The sequence below is a fragment of the Crocodylus siamensis genome, chromosome 4 (assembly GCF_052110815.1).
Source record: "Crocodylus siamensis isolate JL-2025a chromosome 4, ASM5211081v1, whole genome shotgun sequence".
NCBI lineage: Eukaryota > Metazoa > Chordata > Crocodylia > Crocodylidae > Crocodylus > Crocodylus siamensis.
This window is the reverse complement of record NC_143398.1, coordinates 100,137,030-100,155,562: the sequence shown is the minus strand read 5'-3', so window position 1 is coordinate 100,155,562 and position 18,533 is coordinate 100,137,030. Positions and strand designations below refer to the sequence as shown.

Here is an 18,533-nt window from a genome sequence, read left to right as displayed (position 1 = left end):
GCAGCCAGAAATTAATTTTTTAGGCACCAGGTAGTAGTGAGTTCATTCCCTCAGAGACACATGACCATTATCACAACCATAACTTCCCATGTGTGGTGACACTAGAGGAGAAGGAGGAAGATAAGTACTGTGCTGCTGCCCACAGGAGGAGGCGCAAAGTGGTGGTGGTGGGAGACTCCATCCTGCAGGGCACTGAGGGTCCCATCTGCTGTCTGGATCCCCTAGCCTGTGAGGTCTGCTGCCTCCCTGGGCCCTGCATCTGAGATGTTGTTGAGGATCCCCAGGCCTGTATGGCCCTCTGACTACTACCCCATGCTCCTCATCCATGTGGGAACATATGACATGGCCAGGAGTAATCTGGACTGGGTCATGAGCGACTACAGGGCTCTGGGGGCTGGGCTCAAGGGGTCAGAGGATCAGGTAGTCTTTTCCTTTGTGCTCCCCATTGCAGGCCATGGTACTGGGAGGGAAGAATGCATTGAGGAAGTGAACCTTTGTCTCCAACAATGGTGCCTCCAAGAGGGCTTTGGTTTCCTTGACCACAGTGCGTACTTCAGGGAGAGGGGACTCCTGGGAAGAGATGGCATCCACCTCACGTGGAGAGGTTAAATCCCTGTTCTCGGTCTGGATGGCCGATACTCTTGATAGGACTTCAAACTAAGATTGCTGGGGGGACAAGGAAACACTGACTGGAGAATGCTCGGTGACTGACGTACAAGGAAGCTCCATAGATATGGACACCAGGAGGGCCACTCCTGTGGGAGCTGAGGGAACAGTTCTCCTTCAGCATGACAGGAAATCGAAGGCCTGAGTAGAAAGACTCAGGTGCCTGTACACTAATGCCACAAGCATGGGGAACATGCAGGAGGAACTAGCCCTCCTGCTGTCCAGTGGCCATAATGATCTAGTAGCGATTAGAGACCTGGTGGGACTCCACACAGTTGGAGCATAGCCATAAAGGGCTACACCCTGCATAGAAGGAACCGAGTAGGGAAAAAAGGTGGAGGTGTAGCTTTCTATGTGTAGGAGCAGTACATTTCCTTGGAGGCTGACATCAGGTCAAGGACCCTCTGGGTCAAGCTGTGGGGAGTGTGTGTGTACTGGGAAGGGGGAAAGTGAAGCATATCAGGGGTCGCTCTGTGCTTTTACAAACAGGTTAAGGGGTTTGCAGGGGCTGGTGTAGACAGGGAGCATCCTGCCTCACTCAGAGACTGCACTACATGTCCTCTGTACCGTCCCATTTCGTCTCTTGCGCGGCCGCCTCCAACGGTTTTAACGGCCACGCCTAGCTCCCCTTTGGGGGTGGGGCCAGACCTCGCTGCCTCCTCCCCCAATCACCCAGAGCGGGCGCGGATCCTGCGTCACGCCTCTTCCCCACACCCACCACTCCACTTGGATTGGAGCCTACGACGCATGCGCGGGACCTAGCCGAGCACCCGATCATCGATGTGCGCCTGCGCAGTCCAGCCCTACCCACCACCTGCGTTCGTGCGCGCTCGCAGGACGGGCCCTGTGAAGATCGCCGAATCATCGATCCCCAACGTCACCTGTAGGGCAGGGAGCAGGGGGCGCGCCCCATGACCTAGGGGCGAGACCGGGGCGGGGCTCCCATGGAGTGAGAAAGCGGCGTCACCAACCCAAAACAACACCACCCCCCAGCAGCAGCTAGCGCTGCGTCGGCTCCGCCGGGTTGGATCCTTAGGCAGAAGCGAGAAGACACCGCCGCCGCCATGAAGCTCCGAGTCCGGCTGGAGAAGCGGACGGCTCCGCTCGAGGTGGGGGGGGCGGAGCCAACGCTGGGGGAGCTGCGCGCGCACCTGTGCCAGGCCGTGCTGCCCGCGTGGGGGTACAGGTACGGCCCAACCACCGGGGGAGGGGCGTGGCGGTCGGGCTGTAGCATGTGGGGGTCGCAGCTTTGCACCCTCTCCGCAGCCCTTCGGCGGGTCGGGGCGCCGCCAGTGCGCTAGACAGCTTTGCCCGCGGGCTGCTGGGACCCCCGAGGGCAGCACGGGGACTGAGAGGAGGGGTCACGTGACCCGGCCGCGCGCTGGCTTCCTCCCCCACCCTCTGGCGAAGGCGAGGCTGCTGCGAGGGGGGGCGCTGGCACGTGGCACGTGGTTGCGTGACATAGGGCTGTGGGCGGGGCCTGCCTCTGGGGGACCTCTGAGGTGGGTGGAGCTGTGCCCCCCAGTGGTACCCCAGGCGGGTCCCCTGGGCGCCATGCTGCCACCACCCTTGTTGCAGCAGACGTTTGTGGCTATCTCTGTCACTGGAGTCACCCTTATGGGCTCGGAGAGGCTCAACCCTCTGTTTCTTCACCAGTTGATCTCCCCCTCCCGGGTGTTGCCCCCTGAACCTTTCAGGGGTGCTGTGGCTGCCATGTTTTGTCTGCGCTGTGAGGCATGCACCATTCGCAAGACAAACCTGGTGCTTTTCCCGTACGCATCCTCCTCGGTGTTAGAGACCTGCCGACCTGAGCTGTTCACAACAGGAAAATCACCATCGTTTTTTCTGTCAACAAAAATTTAGTGAAGGCTAAGAGCCGGCATTTTCTTAGGCAGGGCTTCGATCTAAGAAGGGTTGTCTTGGGCCTAAAACGCCAGGTTGAGAAACACTGATCTGGAATGAACTCTGTTACCTGAAATGTGCCTCCTCTTCAGGCTAGCTGGTAGCCAGTTTATTTTCTCGGTAGTACTGGAGCGATGGTGTAGCTGTGAGGGTCAAGGAAATAGTCAAAAGGCAAGGGTTTTTCTGAGGGCAGTGGGTCGTGTGTCTTGTGTGACCTACTGTAAGGTTGGGTGAGATTTTGTGGCAAGTTTTCTTGCATCTGAAAGCTTGTCTAAAATTTCTCCCAGCCATGTACTGGAACCAATATAAAATATCACCCACTCCCATCCCCAAAATCCTTGTCTCAATTGCTTTTTTTTTTTTTTTCCCCTTCATGTAATACATTTTATCTTGACACATTTATCTCTAAACTTTCGTGCAGAGAAATTTGGTGAAAAGTAGCCACAGCAATGAACTCTTGCTCCTCTGCTGCAAACCCATTCAATCTGCCACACTGAAGTAAAGTGTTTCACAGCCAGTATACGTGTATGCTACCAGTCCACTGGGCCTTAATTGCAGAGTAGTATTTAGAGGCTCCTACAGGACTCACCCAAGAAGGGAACTTTTTCTATTAAGTGATGGCCTGGTTTTGTCTAATTTAAAAAAAAAAAAATTTTTTTTCAGTTTTAAAAAAGGAATCCAAAATCCACATTTCTCTGTGATTAAAATGCATGTGCGTGCACACACACACACACACGCACACACACACACACTCTTCATCATCTGTGCACAAATGATGTACATCTGTGATCATATAATGGTGTTTCATTTTGATCATGGAAAATGGATTTGGGGTTACTTTCTTAAAACCAAAAACTGGGGTTTTTTTGGTGTTTTTTTTTTTTTTACCAGGGAAAACCAGGATCTCTGCTGATGGCTTTTTGTGCCATCAGAACATAATCATGCACTGAAAGAGCTTTGCCCACAGCTCACCTTTGTAATTGTAGGTGGGAGGTCGCATGTGGCTTCTTGAAACAAATGCATTGATTTAACTGGAAAGCGAGGGGGCTTAGACTGTTAGGCCTTTGTTTTAAAAATTAGCTGGCCACAAAGGGAAGACTTCTGCTCTGATTTGCCCAAGATGATAGGGGGGCTTCCAGATGCATTTGTTTTGTAAGGGCACATTGCAGACTAAGGCAGTTTTTGGAAAGCAGGCACGCTCATACCTACTCCTAAGTACTCACACTTTTTAAGTTTCTGTGCATTAGGTAAACATATCATAAAGAGAAAAACAGAGGGACTTATATTAGTCTGTGTCAAAGATTTATATTATGCTCATTTATTTTTCCAGCACTTCCTTTAGCATGGGGCTGATTGAGACTGGGTTTCAGGCTTAACAAAGCAGTTTACTACTACTACTACTATATTTTGTGTAGTTGGAATGAATAATTTAAAGGGATGCTAGTGCACATGTCCTAGCAGTTTATTTCTGTCTCTGCAGTTCTGATACCCAGTTTGCAATAACATTGAACAACAAAGATGCCCTTACTGAAGACCAGGAGACCCTGGCTTCATATGGAATCGTTTCAGGGGATTTGATATGTTTGTTACTGGAAGAGACCAATGCAGCACCCAGCCTATCTCCACACTCGTCTTCACCTCCTCCCCAGCTCCAGAATAATCATGAACCGTCCATCTCGAACATCAGCCAAGGTCAGATCAGCAGTTCAGAAGAAAGCAGGCAGAATGGACCATCTGAAGACCATAAAGCTCCAAGTGAAGATGAGAAGAATGATGATATTGATATGGTAAGGACTGCGGTGCACAGATGATGATATGCCATGTTTATAATGTTCATTGCTAGACCGCTTAGCTGCGCATAAGCCTGAAGCATTGTGATTCTCACTGCTTGCTCGGTGTATGATCAGTGACTCATTAGTCTGGTGCTTTGTCCCAGTTTATAATCTGCTGAAGTTTGTCCATGCCAGAAAATTTAGTTAAATGGTTTCAGGGTGTTTTACCTGTCACCTGGGCCCTTTACAAATCATTAGATTTCTACAACAATATGCACCCCTTTTTAGGAGTGTTAGAGTTGTATTTCTTACACCACATACTCTTCTTTACTGTGAAAGCAAATTGTAGCATATATCAGGAGAGGTTCTCCCAATGAACTTAGCCACTATGATGTAATGTGCACTGGAGAAGTGAGTGATTCCTATTTCCATCTGTTGTGCTAAGGCCTGTAGTTTAGAGGTTATAGTGTTTTTTTTTAAGGAATTTTAAAACCAAGTAACTTAATGTGTTGGGACCAATCCTAAACGCAAATTGTAAAGAAGTATGGAGAATATGGAGAGCCTTTGTGTGGCCTTCAACTTGAAAAAATAAATCTTAATATGTTTGCCTTAGTATTATGCAAAATAAATATATGAGGAAGTAACTTCTGAAATGTAGGAAAAATGTGGGGGAGATGCCCAGAGCCACAATATACTTTAGAAGTCAAGCTCCTTATTTCAATGAATTTTAAAATATTAAATTGTGCACTCATTTCTATTTTGTATGCATATGAAAGAGAACCTCTCCTCCCCCTTCAAGTATGCTTTTCCCCTAAAATTTTAAGAAAAAACCATAGGCAAGTTTCCAAGTGATCTTAAGTGTCATAAAACAAAGAAAAGCAAGGTGAAGGCAGCAACATGCACAGCTTTTGGAGGGATAGGCTCATCTGGTAAATTATTTTCAGGCTTCTGGGCCTATTCCAGTTGCAAAGATTCTTAGATATGTCATTTTGAGAGAGTTTAACTAAAGGATGATATCCTGTGGTGTAGACTTGTGCTCTGTATGCTGCTTTAGGCACCTTGTGTAGCTTAGTATCTTTTTTGTATTAAGGTAGTGGCAGGAAGCCCATTACAGTATTGCACACCATGAAGTCAGACCCTGCCCTGATGGACTTGCATTAGAAATAGAGAAATCAAAGAAAGTAGTCATGGTGGTGGTCCCATTACAAAGAATCAGTGACTTGGCATAACTGATACAAGGAGTTTTTGGTAGAGCCAAGAATGAAATCCAGTACAATCAAAGACTGGAGAAACTAGAGGACTGGAGAAACTTTTATCAGTGTAATGCATGTGCGGGGATTACTTTTTGAATTTTGTGTTGATTTTTTTTATTTTTTTTATTTTTTATTTTTGTCCCTTTAAGGCAGGACCCAGCCTAGAGTTTGCCTCTGGGCTAGTCCCAGATGATGTGGATCTGGAGGAAGGCACCAGTTCCTATCCCTCTGAACCAATGCTGTGCAGTGAAGCTGTGGACGGAGAAGTGCCACATTCCCTGGAGACTCTCTACCACTCTGCTGAATGTACCAGTGCTATTGATGCCTTGATTGTTCTGGTACATCTTCTTATGATGGAGACAGGATATGTACCTCAGGTAAGTACAGAACTGAAAGAGAAGCTTCTTGTTCAGTAGGAGAAACCCTGTGGACTGTCAGGAATATAACAACTTTTTTATTTGTCTTATCCTCCAAGATCTACTGCTGGTTGTTTCCACCAGTATGAGCAGCTATGGGCATCTGAAGTACTAGCTTTCTTAGCTTATCTTGCTGGTGTACGTTAAAGTAGAAAGAACAGTACAGCCTTCTGTTCAACTCCTGGCCTTTCTGCTGGACTATAAAAGTAGGAGGGTGTCATCTGCTTAACTTGTATGTAGAGGGATGATGCTTAGCTTAAATTTAGAAATAGAGTCTGTGTGCATTTATATTGTTTTTTTTATTCAAGTAACCATGTGTTGGTGTGTGCTCCACCTTCCCACCAGCTTCTTCGTAAGAAAAATATATCTTTCGAACTAACACTGCATATCACCTGGAAACAGGATTCATAGGAATGGTTATCTGCTTGTCCCACCATTTCATTGTTGCACTTGTTCACAACTCAGATGGGGATTAATATAGTTTAAAGGGCCCTTATCAACAAATATAACTGCCTGCCTAGTTTAGGGGGTCTGACACCAATTGATTTAAGTGAGTGTTGGGGAGTTAGATGTCTAAATCTCCTTATCTCTACATATGGTAAGCCTATACACCTCCTTTTGTCCCTAGTGTTAAGATACCGTAAAACATTGTAGTCATAGCCACTGTGAACTGTGTCTGTCCATGTCAGCCAGTAGGCTTGGCTATAGGAAATAGAAGCTTGTAGCACAAAATTATGAGGAAATAAACATTGTCCAGCTGTATTTAAAATTGTTGTATACTCCCTGTGTGAGATTAAATTAGGGTTCCCTTGATGAAATGGAGAGTCTTTTTGAAGTGTGAGTGGAGACTCCATTTTTTTTTTTTGTTCTAGTGTAGGATTCTAAAAGTCCTGGCTTTCTTAGGGCCACACACAAATATAACTGTATGTTTGCATAATTGATTCAGTTACATTTAGGAATTCTTTTCAGCTAGTTTTAATATTGCCTGATTTGATCCATTTTATAAATACATACCTATGATTTCTAACATATGCATACTCAGGGGAGGATATTTAGAATACTTGTTTTTGACTAGTAGAAGCTCAGGATTTAGTGAAAAAAAGTCTGGATATTATAGGTGGGGTTGGTAACTTCCTTTATTAGACTGGCTGAGATTTCCTATTCTAAGGCCCCCTCAGTTTTGTATTGTGTTACCCAAAACTAACCACATAGGCTGGAATTTTCTAAGCTGCTTTATGTATGTATTTATTTTAGTAATTCCAGTCAGAATGGTTTGTCCAGTTCTGAGAGCGGCTAGAGAGAAATATTGTTCTGCCACTTTAAATTCTCATGACTTTTTCTTTGAAAAGCTCTAGCACCCACAAGCTTCAGAGAAGGGGACCTGAAGTTGCCCAGAGTGGGGAACTCTGTGGCATTTTGTGAAAATCTGTCCAAATTTGGCCAAGTGAGAGTGTTTAAAAAGTTGTGGTTCACTCAGTAGAGACCTTGTATTTGAATAGGTAGATTCCCTCCAGGTTCTGTCAGCACTGGGCATGCTGCAATGCAGAGCTAAACAGGACTTCCCTTGAACCTTTGGGGGAAGTAGATTGGGACAAAGAGCTAGACTGGAACTGAAGGTTGGCAGGAGGCAGGTGGGGGAACTGGGGTGAGAGGGAGACTAGGCTACCTTGGGTATAGAGATTGATTGATTGATTGGGAGCCACGGGAGAAGACTGGGGCTGGTTGGTGTAACAAATTAGGACTGATAATCAGTGGGGAAGGCTCACAAAGATGTGGGGGAAAGGGAGATACTCTCATAAGGAGTTAGGTAGCTCTGTAAAAAACACTAGGAAAAGAGCCAGTGGAGAAGGTGCTGAAATATGATGCAAATTCTGTAGAGGAAAATTGGGCTTGGTACAGGGAAGAGATGGAGGAAGGGGCCAAGTTAAATGGAAGTAGGCAGAAGAATTGGTGCTTGCTTTAAAGTCCATTGCCCTCCAGAGCCTGGAATAGAGCCCAAGGTTTCAGTGTTTCACCATTTTTCTCCAGGTGAGATGTACTTTTTGCACAGAAACACTAACATGATCCTGTCTAGCATATTGGACAGGCAGTCTTAACCTGGCATTTCCCAGCTTTGAATAATGGGCTTGGCAAAGTGTGTGCAGGTGCACGCGCATATGCATGTGTGTAAATTTGGATTAATAAAAAGTAATGCACTTGCTTTTTCCGACAGAAGAATAACAGTCGTCTCAACAGTCTTCCGTTGGAATAGTTTTAATGTGCATCTTCATTAATGTGGCATATACAGAATATGTAGTACAGTAGTATAGTATAATGTGTTATCAGTGTGACTTGTGTATGCATAAATGGTAAAACTAAGCATGATAACATGCCCAGGCCAGGCTTGTGGCAATTAAACTCTTTATACTCCATTACCACTATGTGCATTGTCTAGTTTTTATGTAGCGATTGCAAATTAATTATGCTGTCGAGTGCATACTCCTTGAGGTTTTTGGAGGTGCTTTAGGTCCCGTCCCGTTCCCCTCCCCCCCGATACCCCCCAGCCTTGACCAGATTGCTCGGGAATGCAGTTAGTTATCTTTATGTTTTGTTTTGTTTTTATTTCACAGGGAACTGAAGCAAAAGCAGTGTTGATGCCTGAGAAATGGAGAGGTTGTGGTGTCTATAAACTGCAGTACACTCACCCATTATGTGAAGATGGCTCTGCTGGTTTAACTTGTGTGCCTTTGGGAGATCTTATTGTCATAAATGGTAATTTAGTTAGAACATAGAAATCGCTCTCGCCCTTGACTTTGCACATTTACAGCCTCCATGTGTGCTGTTACAAGAGGCCACTTCATTCATTTTCCCCTTTGGAATCATCATCTTGTGCGCATCCCTTTCTCCCTTTTGGTGGTGCTACATCACAACTACCATCCTTCTGAAACATTGTTTTTGAGTCCTTTTAGTGTTCCAACTTAACCCACTGGGCAGATAAACTAGAAGAGCTGCTTCCTCTTGATATTTAATGCTCTTGTCCCTTCTTGCCATTGTGTTAGTTCATTGTCTCTCTCCTGTCAATACACTGCTTTTCTATGCAGGGAGCCTTTTGAGTAGCTGATAGTCTTTTTTTTAATCAGTTCCTTCTCTCCCCCCCTGAGCACTTTGCAGTGTAGTGCAAGGCATTAAAATAACTAGGTCGGCTCTGTATAGCTGTACTTTATTTATCCTATCCCCTGATATTTGTGAAGTTTGGTTGACAAATTCCAAACTTATTCCTTTGCCATGTTTCTCTCATAAATTGCTTTAAGAATGCCTTTAAGAATGGTCCCATATCTTCAGCTCATTAGAACTACCAGTATTCACTACAGAAAACTAACAGAATTCCTTTTTCTTAAACTGACTTCCGTATCATTTAGAGATTTCTTTTATACATAATGTTTCATTTAGCAGAGTTGGTGTTAATTTTGACCTTGGTTTATGTCTGAGAATACAAAGGTTCAGTTCTTTAAGAAGTATATTTAAAAAAAAAAAAGCCGTGATCATATGCACAATATATAACATTGTTCAAGATACATGCACCTGTTCTCCAAGATTATATCCTAACGTTTTGGTCGGCCAGGAGTACTGCTCGCTTGGATATACAACAATGCAGTAACTACCTTGTATAGGCGACCCTCGCCATTCACGGAGGATATGTTCTTGTAAGCCCTGTGAATAAGGCACTGTGGTCATGAATGCAGTCTGTGTTCGTGAATGCAGTGCCCCCAGCGGCTGGGGGGCATGGTTGCTCTGGCTGGAGCCCAGCAGCGCTGGTGGGAGCCCAGCAGCGGCAAGTGCGGAGATCCTGAGGAGCTTCTTTAAGTGTATTTAAGAAACTGGTTCAGCATTCACAAATATTTGAAACCATGAATGCCGAACCTGCAAATGGTGAGGGTTTCCTGTATACAGTGTTCATCTAATGACAAGGATCAATGATTGCTTGTTAGGGTGTAAAATATAAGCTAATCTTTCTCTTAATGTTGTTGTTAGGAAAAAAATGGTACACTGTACCATTGCTACCTCCTTTAGTTGATAAACTGTTGTAGCACTGGTCTGGGGTTATAAAGATCTTTCTCTTCTGTGCTATTCTAGCTGCCTCTTTTTTTTGTGAAGCAGTTGGCTATGTGCTGGGCAATGTTGGATCTGTCCAATTCCCACCTCCCCTTGGCTTCAAACGGAGAATGGTTGGGGGAGCTAAAACTAAAGATGTCTCCAAAGGTAAGATAGTGATGGGCTTGATCTTAGTCATCTCTAAACATGTTTTTTTTTTCTTCTTTTTATTTTTATTTACAGCAACTTTAAAAATCAACAAAGAAATTAAAAGTGTGAAGAGAATACAGCTGTTGCCATCATCATTTGTTTGCTTTCAGAAACCAGGTATGATGCTAACCATGGTTTTTTTGAGAGAGCAGGCTGAAATATGAGGGAAGGAAGCAGTTAATAAAGCAGAAATTTGAAAGAGAGGAGTGAGTTGCCAAAGGTGGTTATAAAGAAAGTGGATAACCAATAGGTCAGCTGGTAGCGGGCCATGATTTTGAGGGGAAAAAGAGAGTGTAGCCACTTACTGAGAATTTTGCTGTTAAGATGACTTGAGTTTCCATGATGATCTATGGAAGCGAAAAATCTGGAGATGCCCTGGGTCCCCTGCTTGAGTATGTGTCCATTGTTTGTGGGGCTCCTGTTTCTATGGAATGGATGTATATAATGTCACTAAGGCAGCAGCAAGGGACTATCCAGGACCTGCTCTTTTTATTGTTTTCTCTCTGTGATAGTTGAGGGGTCAGGGTGAGTAACATTAACTCTGTCTTGTTTAAGATAACTGTAGTGCCATAAAACATGTTGTTCTTAGTGGAAAGTATGTGCTGATTACTTATCACTCCAGGATGCCAAAAATAGAGGAAAAATCTGATTGGAAAGAAATCTGGATTTTTATATCGGCACAGACCTGACTGCTCTTTTGTTCTATACAGTATGTGTGACTGCTGTGTTGCCAGTAGCTTCAGTTTGCTGTGCTGTATCCTGGGTAGTTACTGATACAACAAGACTTTATTGGAAAGGCTATAAAAGGACAGCTAAGCAGTGAAGTGTATCCAAGATCACAGCATTTGGCTGCTTGATACAGACAATAGGCAACCACTCATGTTAGAACTTGCTGAGTAGGGGCCTGCATCTCAGGTGTATATCTTTTCTGTGCCTGGAATCTGGCAGAAGAGCACGGGAGCACATTTGTTCTAAACTATCCAAATATTTTCTTCTGGTGCCCTCAAATGCAAATAGAAAGCACTGGCTACTTCCACATAAATACAGGTTTCTTGGCCCATCAGTACTTTTATCGTGTTGTTATTTTGTGCCCATATTGTTACCTGCTAAGCAACTTCTGAGTCTTGATAGAACGAACTATGCATCCATTCTTTTTTCTTTTTTAAGGTAATGACCCAAACTATATCCATAAGCCTTTGCCTGGTTCTCTTGCAGTAACTTACTAATGTTAAACTCTTCCCTTCTTTTTTATTTTGACAGAAAATGTTGCAGGGGTATACAGAGATCTTCAGAAACTATCCCGCCTCTTTAAAGACCAGCTTGTGTACCCTCTTCTGGCTGCTGCCCGACAAGGTGAATGAGAACATCTAGAAGAGTGGTTTTCAACTTTTCTGGACTTGAGGCACCCGTCCATACTTGTTGTAAACTGAGTAGCACTCAATTTCAAACAACAATATTACAGTGCTTACCTCACTTTTATACAGGGGCTGAGCAGTAGGGGTGGGGGCTTGTCCAGGCAGGGACAGGCCTGAGCCTGACTTATCAGCTTAGCTTATTGGCTTATGTCACGTCACCCTTCAAAAGATCTGGCAGTACCCTGGTTGAGATCACTGATCTAGAAACAGGAGTTGGCATGTTATTGTGTGCTGGGGTGTAAATGGGAGGAGTCCCAAATAACTAGTGATAGCTACATAGAGCAAAGCTAGAGAAATTTACTAGCTTCTAAAGATATTTAAATTAACATCATCTCCTTCATAGAAATGTTAGTAAAGTGATTAAAATCTGAAACTACGAGTAGAAGTCAAGATAAGAAGAACATTCAGTTGTCAAATAGTAAGATGAAGTTCTTTTCTGTTGCTGATAGAGCCAGAAAAAAATAATTTTCCATGTGTGGTGCAGGCTGTTAACTTGTCATCGTCAAAGTGTTAACTTTGCTGGAGCCCTGTTCTGTTGATCTGTACTTTTTAATAAGGGAAAAGTTGTATAGAACACAAGATGTAGTACTAACTTTAGGAGTGATATTGTTGATATGAAGGCAACCTAACTTGATGCTTGTGTAGTTATAATAAAGGATATTTTACTTAGGAACTGCTATAAATGTATCTCAACTTTATCACCAAGTTTTTCATCAAAGTGTAAACTCACCCAATTGGATTCTTTGCAATTTCATTTTGGTTTTTACAGGAATGAATGACTATGTCTTATGTGAATTAGTGAAATTGAAAAGTATTGCCATTATTTTTTCCAATCCATTTCTCTTCTGTACCCTTTAAACATGAGTTAGCGTCTCTAGGCATTTCTTGGAGTTATGACGGACAGTAGTGTGGAACAAAGACGTACCGGTGCTGTATTTACATTTTGTTGACTGCATGTGCAGAATGGATCCTTCTTCAGTCACATAACAGCACTTCTTTAAGTAACTTATGCATCTGAAAGCTCCATGAAAAAAATGAATTGACCAAAAGCCATCATAATTTTCAAAAAATGAGAAGGAACCTTTGGGAACAGGGAAGATTCAGGCATTGCAAATGATGCTCCTGTTTTCTGTCACTACTCCAGCTTTGAACCTGCCAGATGTGTTTGGCTTAGTGGTCCTTCCTCTTGAGCTGAAGCTACGGATTTTCAGACTGCTAGACGTCCGTGCTCTCGTCTCTCTGTCTGCTGTTTGCCGTGACCTCTACACAGCTTCAAATGACCAGCTTTTGTGGAGATTTATATACCTGCGGGATTTCCGAGGTATTTCTTACATGTCCCCTTTCTCCTAATTATGTATGTGCCTATGTGAACAAGGTCAAAGCTGTCACTTTCTCTGCTTCTTTTAAAACACAGGTTGACAAGGGGTTCCTCAGGTACCTACTTTTGTGCCTTAACTGGAAAGTGAATTGTAATTATTAATTATAATTAATTATAATATATAATTATAATATAATATTATAATTATAATTATAATTAATTATATTAATTTAATACTAGCCAATGTCAGTCACTTGGAGGCATCATATAGTTAGATGCTTCTTTCGGTGGTTCTTGGACTGAAGGAAACAAGATGGTCTGCCAAGCACTTGGTGATGGACCACAGAGAACTACCTCACATGGTGCCTAACTCCTTATTTTCAGTTGTTTCTATAGCTATCCAGGTTCTTTATTGCAAAGTTAACAGGATGGGGGTAGAGACCCTTTGTCAGCATCTTTCCCAAGAGCTTATGTAAGAAATCAGGTAGCTGGAATTGAGTGGCAAAGTTCTGTCACAAGTCCAGAACTGTCAATGACAGTATTTTGGGGATTTTCCTACTTCACGAATACATATTTGATGTGGAACAGAGAGAACAAATAGACTGTATAGTGAATGCCTGTACATTTTATGGAAATTCCAATAGCTCCAAAAAATCATTGTTTTTTGTATGGAAATGTGGGGGTTGATCTAACTCCTGTATAGAGCCCCCAAAGTTAAAAGCCAAATCTGTCTGCTCAGTCATGAACGTGATTTTATTTATTTATTTATTTATTTATTTTTGATGTAAATTTCTTGACTCTTATTCCTCTCCTTAACAGATCCTATTGCCAGGCCTCGTGACACAGACTGGAAAGAAGTAGGTTGCTATTGATTCATTTTTTACATATAACTTTTGGGATGTGTCTGTGTGAGCTTAAAAATGAATGACAGGCTTGAAGGGTCAAATGTGGCAGAGGTAGTGAGGTCTTTGCATGTGCAGCACAATCTATTGGAGCAGGGAAGAATGTGTTGCGTCACTGAGTGCTATGGCCAAGTCTCAAAGTAGGTTTCAGGGTCTCTGCAGGAGGTTTCATTGAGTTCTTGGCAGGAGGGATGGTGGTTGTTTTGGGATCGAGGCTTGTGAAGGAGGATTTCACTGTACTCTAGAACTCAAGGCCTGTCTTTTTGCCACTAAACTGCTGTGTAGACATAACCTTTAGTGACTGAGTTTTAAACACTGCATCCCTATTAAAAAGTGAATCTTGCCATTCTCAGCTGAGCCTTTTAGCTACGGAGGCAGTATCCTTTAGTGACTACAACAAGAGATGAGGAGCAAGGGGCTTTCTCTGTCAGCTTGGGCAAGCTACTTTGCCTCTTTCCTGTCACTAAAATGTGTATAACTGTACAAAATTTAAAGATCATCAAGTAAAAAAGTGTTAGTACCTTAGTTGTAAGTAACTATCAGTGGCTGTGATATATATGACCTTCCTCTCTGTTGTATTTCATATAGTTTATTTTGTTTGGCAGTTTTAGACCACTTAACTGCCAAATTTATTTTTGGTGTAACCTGAAATATTTCAGTGGTGCTATGCCAGTATTTTAACATAAATGCATACATGGAGGGTTGCAGGCTAATCTGGATGGGAGTCTGTGGGGAGAAACCTACTCAACACACTTACTACAGGAAGGTCTTCTGGCTCATCAGGACTGTCAGCGTGAATCGAAGCAGTCCTGTAGTTTAAATATAGGCCTGTTGGCTAACCCTGTTATTTATGTATGTGCAGTGAAAACCCGATAGTGAACTGTCTTTTGCTCCTGACACCTTTAATAGGTTCATAGCGAAACTCTCTTTGAGTGAAGCTAGATGGGCAAGCACAAGTAGAATTTGAAATCCATTTTCAATCTTTTTGCAGCTTTACAAGAAGAAACTAAAGCAGAAAAAGGAAGCCCTGAGGTGGCGGCACATGATGTTTCTGCCTCCTCCACCACACCCCATTCCATTCCACCCCAGCCCCTTCTATCCAAACCCCTTCCCTCCCAACCCTTTCTCCCCTAACCCTATCTACCCTCCAATGATCATTGGTGGTGAATATGACCAGAGACCAACACTTCCGTATGTTGGAGACCCAATTAACTCGCTCATTCCTGGCACAGGGGAGGCGCCAGGCCGGTTTCCTCCATTCAGACCACATTTTGATCCAGTCGGGTTGCTGCCAGGGCCAAATCCAACACTTCCAGGACGAGCGGGTCCCAATGACAGATTTTCCCCTAGACCCACCCGAGGCCGCCCGATGGACATTCGTCGCACATTCATGTGACTGCCACTTCTTTTTTTTTGATGGGTTTTTAAATTTTAGTTCCTGAGCTTCCTTTCTAGCTGCAGGAGATCTCTACAATTATGGTGAGATTGTGTGTGCACAATGGCGTCTTGACCACAACAGCTGATTCACTTCAAGATCTCTGTAGGAAGTTATGCTGCACTGCCTAGAACTGGAGGCTGTTTTACAAAGACCTCTGACTTGGGACAGTTTGTGCTGCTTTTTCTTCTCGCTCTCTAACCATCTGTGAAGTGCTGCTTAGAGACCAGAAGCCTGCCAGCCTAATGTTTGCTGCATCAGATAAAGAACACTTGAAGCACAAATCCTACCTTGTTCTCGGTCTTATTTTTTGTCTGAATAATGATATTAAATGCTTGGGGCATAGGAGGGTTTTCTTAACCTGCTTGACTAATAATCACTCTTGATGAGACAAGCCACCTCTTCCACATGGTGTGAGATGCTAGAACTGATGTTTACATGGTACTCATGAGTATTTGAAATTCTCCCAAAATATTCTCCACACATTTTTTGTTGTTGTTGCTTTTTATTTTTATTACTTAAAAAGCAGTTTTTATGTTGGTACTGAATGCACAAGGAATACAGGGCAGGGTTTTCTTTACAACAGAGAGAATGAAACACAAAACAACTTGATTTACAAATAGCTGAGTAAAAACATGCTACAGTGCAACCCAAAACGGGAGAGAAGCACAAGCAAACGTGTTAAGAATCTGCAGCAAACCTTATAAATTGTGTGTGTTCTCCCATAGACTGAGTTTGCAAATAAGTAAATGTAGAAGGTGAACACATTTGAGGCAGCTTGGGGGGATGTGCATGTATTAAAATCAGAGCAGGAATAAGCCTTTTTCAGCTGGCTAAACTAACTAATAAAATAGGCTGACCTCCCTGGCTGCAGTGGAGACAGGATCACAGCAGGAGAGCTAGAATGACTTCTCACATGGCCCGGTATGCGATTCTATTACCTCAGTATTAAATGATGCAGGCAAGGAATACATCTCAGCATGTGATATCGGCACCAGTAAAGACTTCCCATATTAATTAAGGAAGTAACTTACGGGACTAGCTAAAGCAACTTACCAGGTTTGTTCCATGAACGTACAGATATTGCATTAAAGAAAAACTGCAGTAATTCATTATAAAATGGATCTCTACTAAATATGTATTAATAAATAAATACCTTTTCCCTCACATTTCAGAGTAGTCATTCACGGCTTCTGAAGTTGCCAGCACCATTTGTACGTGTAATGACAGCTACCAGTTTACTGATGGTTCCTACTCTCATCCTGTACTTTAACACTTGGGAAAGTAATAATATATTTTACTATGAAAGGAGTTTTATGTTAATAGCTGCTACCTATGTAATGTTTTAATGATCAGTGGTACAGTTGCCCATCTTACTTGAAATCCTGACCCTTCTGAAATAAGTAGGAGTTTTTCCACTGATGTCATTGGGGTCAAGATTTAACCATAACTTTTTTGCTGGTACCAATTTTTATTTAATATTCCCTCTTGCCTGTAGGTACTGGGCTGAAATGCACTGACTATTGATATAGCAGTCAAATTTAACAGACAGTTTCCCCTTCAAAAGTGAGCTTTCCCTTTAATTATCATTTATTTATGCTAGTTCCAGTATGTCATTTGCTGTCGTTTTCTTGAAGTAGAATTGATAGCTAATTGGGCTAAACATACATCCAAGTGATGCTCGGTATTCTGTGGGCTATACAGTTGGTATCCTGCCCTGATATTGCCATGGAGAATACACTACACATGCACGTTTCTGTTTCAGGTAACCATGTATGAACTAGTTCAAATGTGTTTGTGTTTTTAATACTTCCTGCGCTTCTCCACCAAACACTTTTACAAGCTGTTTTTCAGGAATAAATTCTGTGGCATGAGTTAACTTCTAGTGCTGGTGAGAGGATTTGCCACGTATACTGGTAAATGTGACCATGTTAGAATGAATACACCTAATTTTGGTAACTGGAGCTTGGTTAGTATTTTGTGATGGTCACTTACTGTGTCAACGTGGCACTTTCCACAACAGTTGGTAGTGCAATCTGCTCACATAATTGTGCGAAACCACAAGAACTCAAATACCTGGTGTCTGCTACCCTCAACAATTACCTAAATGCAGTAACTCTAGAGCAGCTAATGCTAATGATAAGCCATTATGTCGTCCTGTAGTTGAACAGTTTTTCTTCTCATCCATTTAAGTGCAATGTGCAGTGCTTGAGCTCTGCCTCAGGTGGGTAAATAGAAGTGTGTAGTGGCACCCATGACAGGCTTGTAGGTCTTTAAAACCCTGGTATTACTCTGGATCATGTGGGAATGTGAACAACACTAGATCCTTAAAAGGGGCCACGTGTCCCTGATGGGAAAGATTGAAAAATAATTTATTTACCAACCTACCCACCCCCCCACAAAACGCCGCAAAAAACAAAAACCTAACAACACAAACCATAATTCTTTCATCCTTGATCACAGAACTGCGGTGTTTTGTGATTCAGCGATGCTCATCAACTATGAATCCCACTTGCCTGAGAAAGCATCTACAGGTATCACACTGTGCCACTCTGGAGTGAGCCATATGCCTCTTCCTTCTGAGCAGTCTAACAATATGGTGGAGTAGACTATGGCATCACAGGCTAATGTTCCTTCCCGGTGCTGTTCTTTTCAGAGCACCCGGTAGAAACATGATGTTTTTGACTTCAGTAGAGGAATGAGTAACTTGTGAATTTGGTTCAGGGTTTCTTTTACAGCACTTCTGCCTAGCCAGACCTTTTGAGGAATTAAATGAAAGTGTTTGGGAGCTACAGCATTGGCCAAACTTTATTTAATTTTGAGTGTCACCTTAAACTGACTCTCCTAACATAAAATAGTTGCGTTCCCAGATATCACTGCCTCTGACTTTTTCCTTCATTCTTTTCAAATAAGTAAGTGATGGATGGCTTGTTCATTTAGCCTTTGGTCTCTCTCAGGGCTCAGGTAGTATCATAGCACAGTGAATACAGATAGAGTTAGAGGGCACTAGTAATAAACATAAAATATACACAAATCTCTTAAGATCTCATAATGCCATGCACTTGCCTGGAATCTCTCTCTCAATTCGGTTGATGTTGCTGGCCATGCAACCCAGGATTACATAGGTTTCCTGAAAATTAAAGAACTCCGGGAGCTTTTGTGTAGTGTAATTT

The 18,533-nt window shown here is 43.0% G+C and overlaps 1 protein-coding gene across 1 annotated transcript; it reads left to right on the top strand.

The window, feature by feature from the left end:
* The first annotated feature begins 1,425 nt into the window (after positions 1 to 1,425).
* FBXO7 (F-box protein 7) lies at positions 1,426 to 16,527 on the top strand. Its single transcript, XM_090043142.1, has 9 exons — positions 1,426 to 1,852; positions 4,049 to 4,355; positions 5,743 to 5,970; positions 8,619 to 8,760; positions 10,324 to 10,407; positions 11,551 to 11,643; positions 12,850 to 13,026; positions 13,843 to 13,880; positions 14,917 to 16,527. Exons 1-9 carry the CDS (start codon positions 1,731 to 1,733, stop codon positions 15,319 to 15,321), a joined length of 1,596 nt encoding a protein of 531 aa, XP_089899268.1. The 5' UTR covers positions 1,426 to 1,730; the 3' UTR covers positions 15,322 to 16,527.
* The last annotated feature ends 2,006 nt before the right edge of the window (positions 16,528 to 18,533 follow it).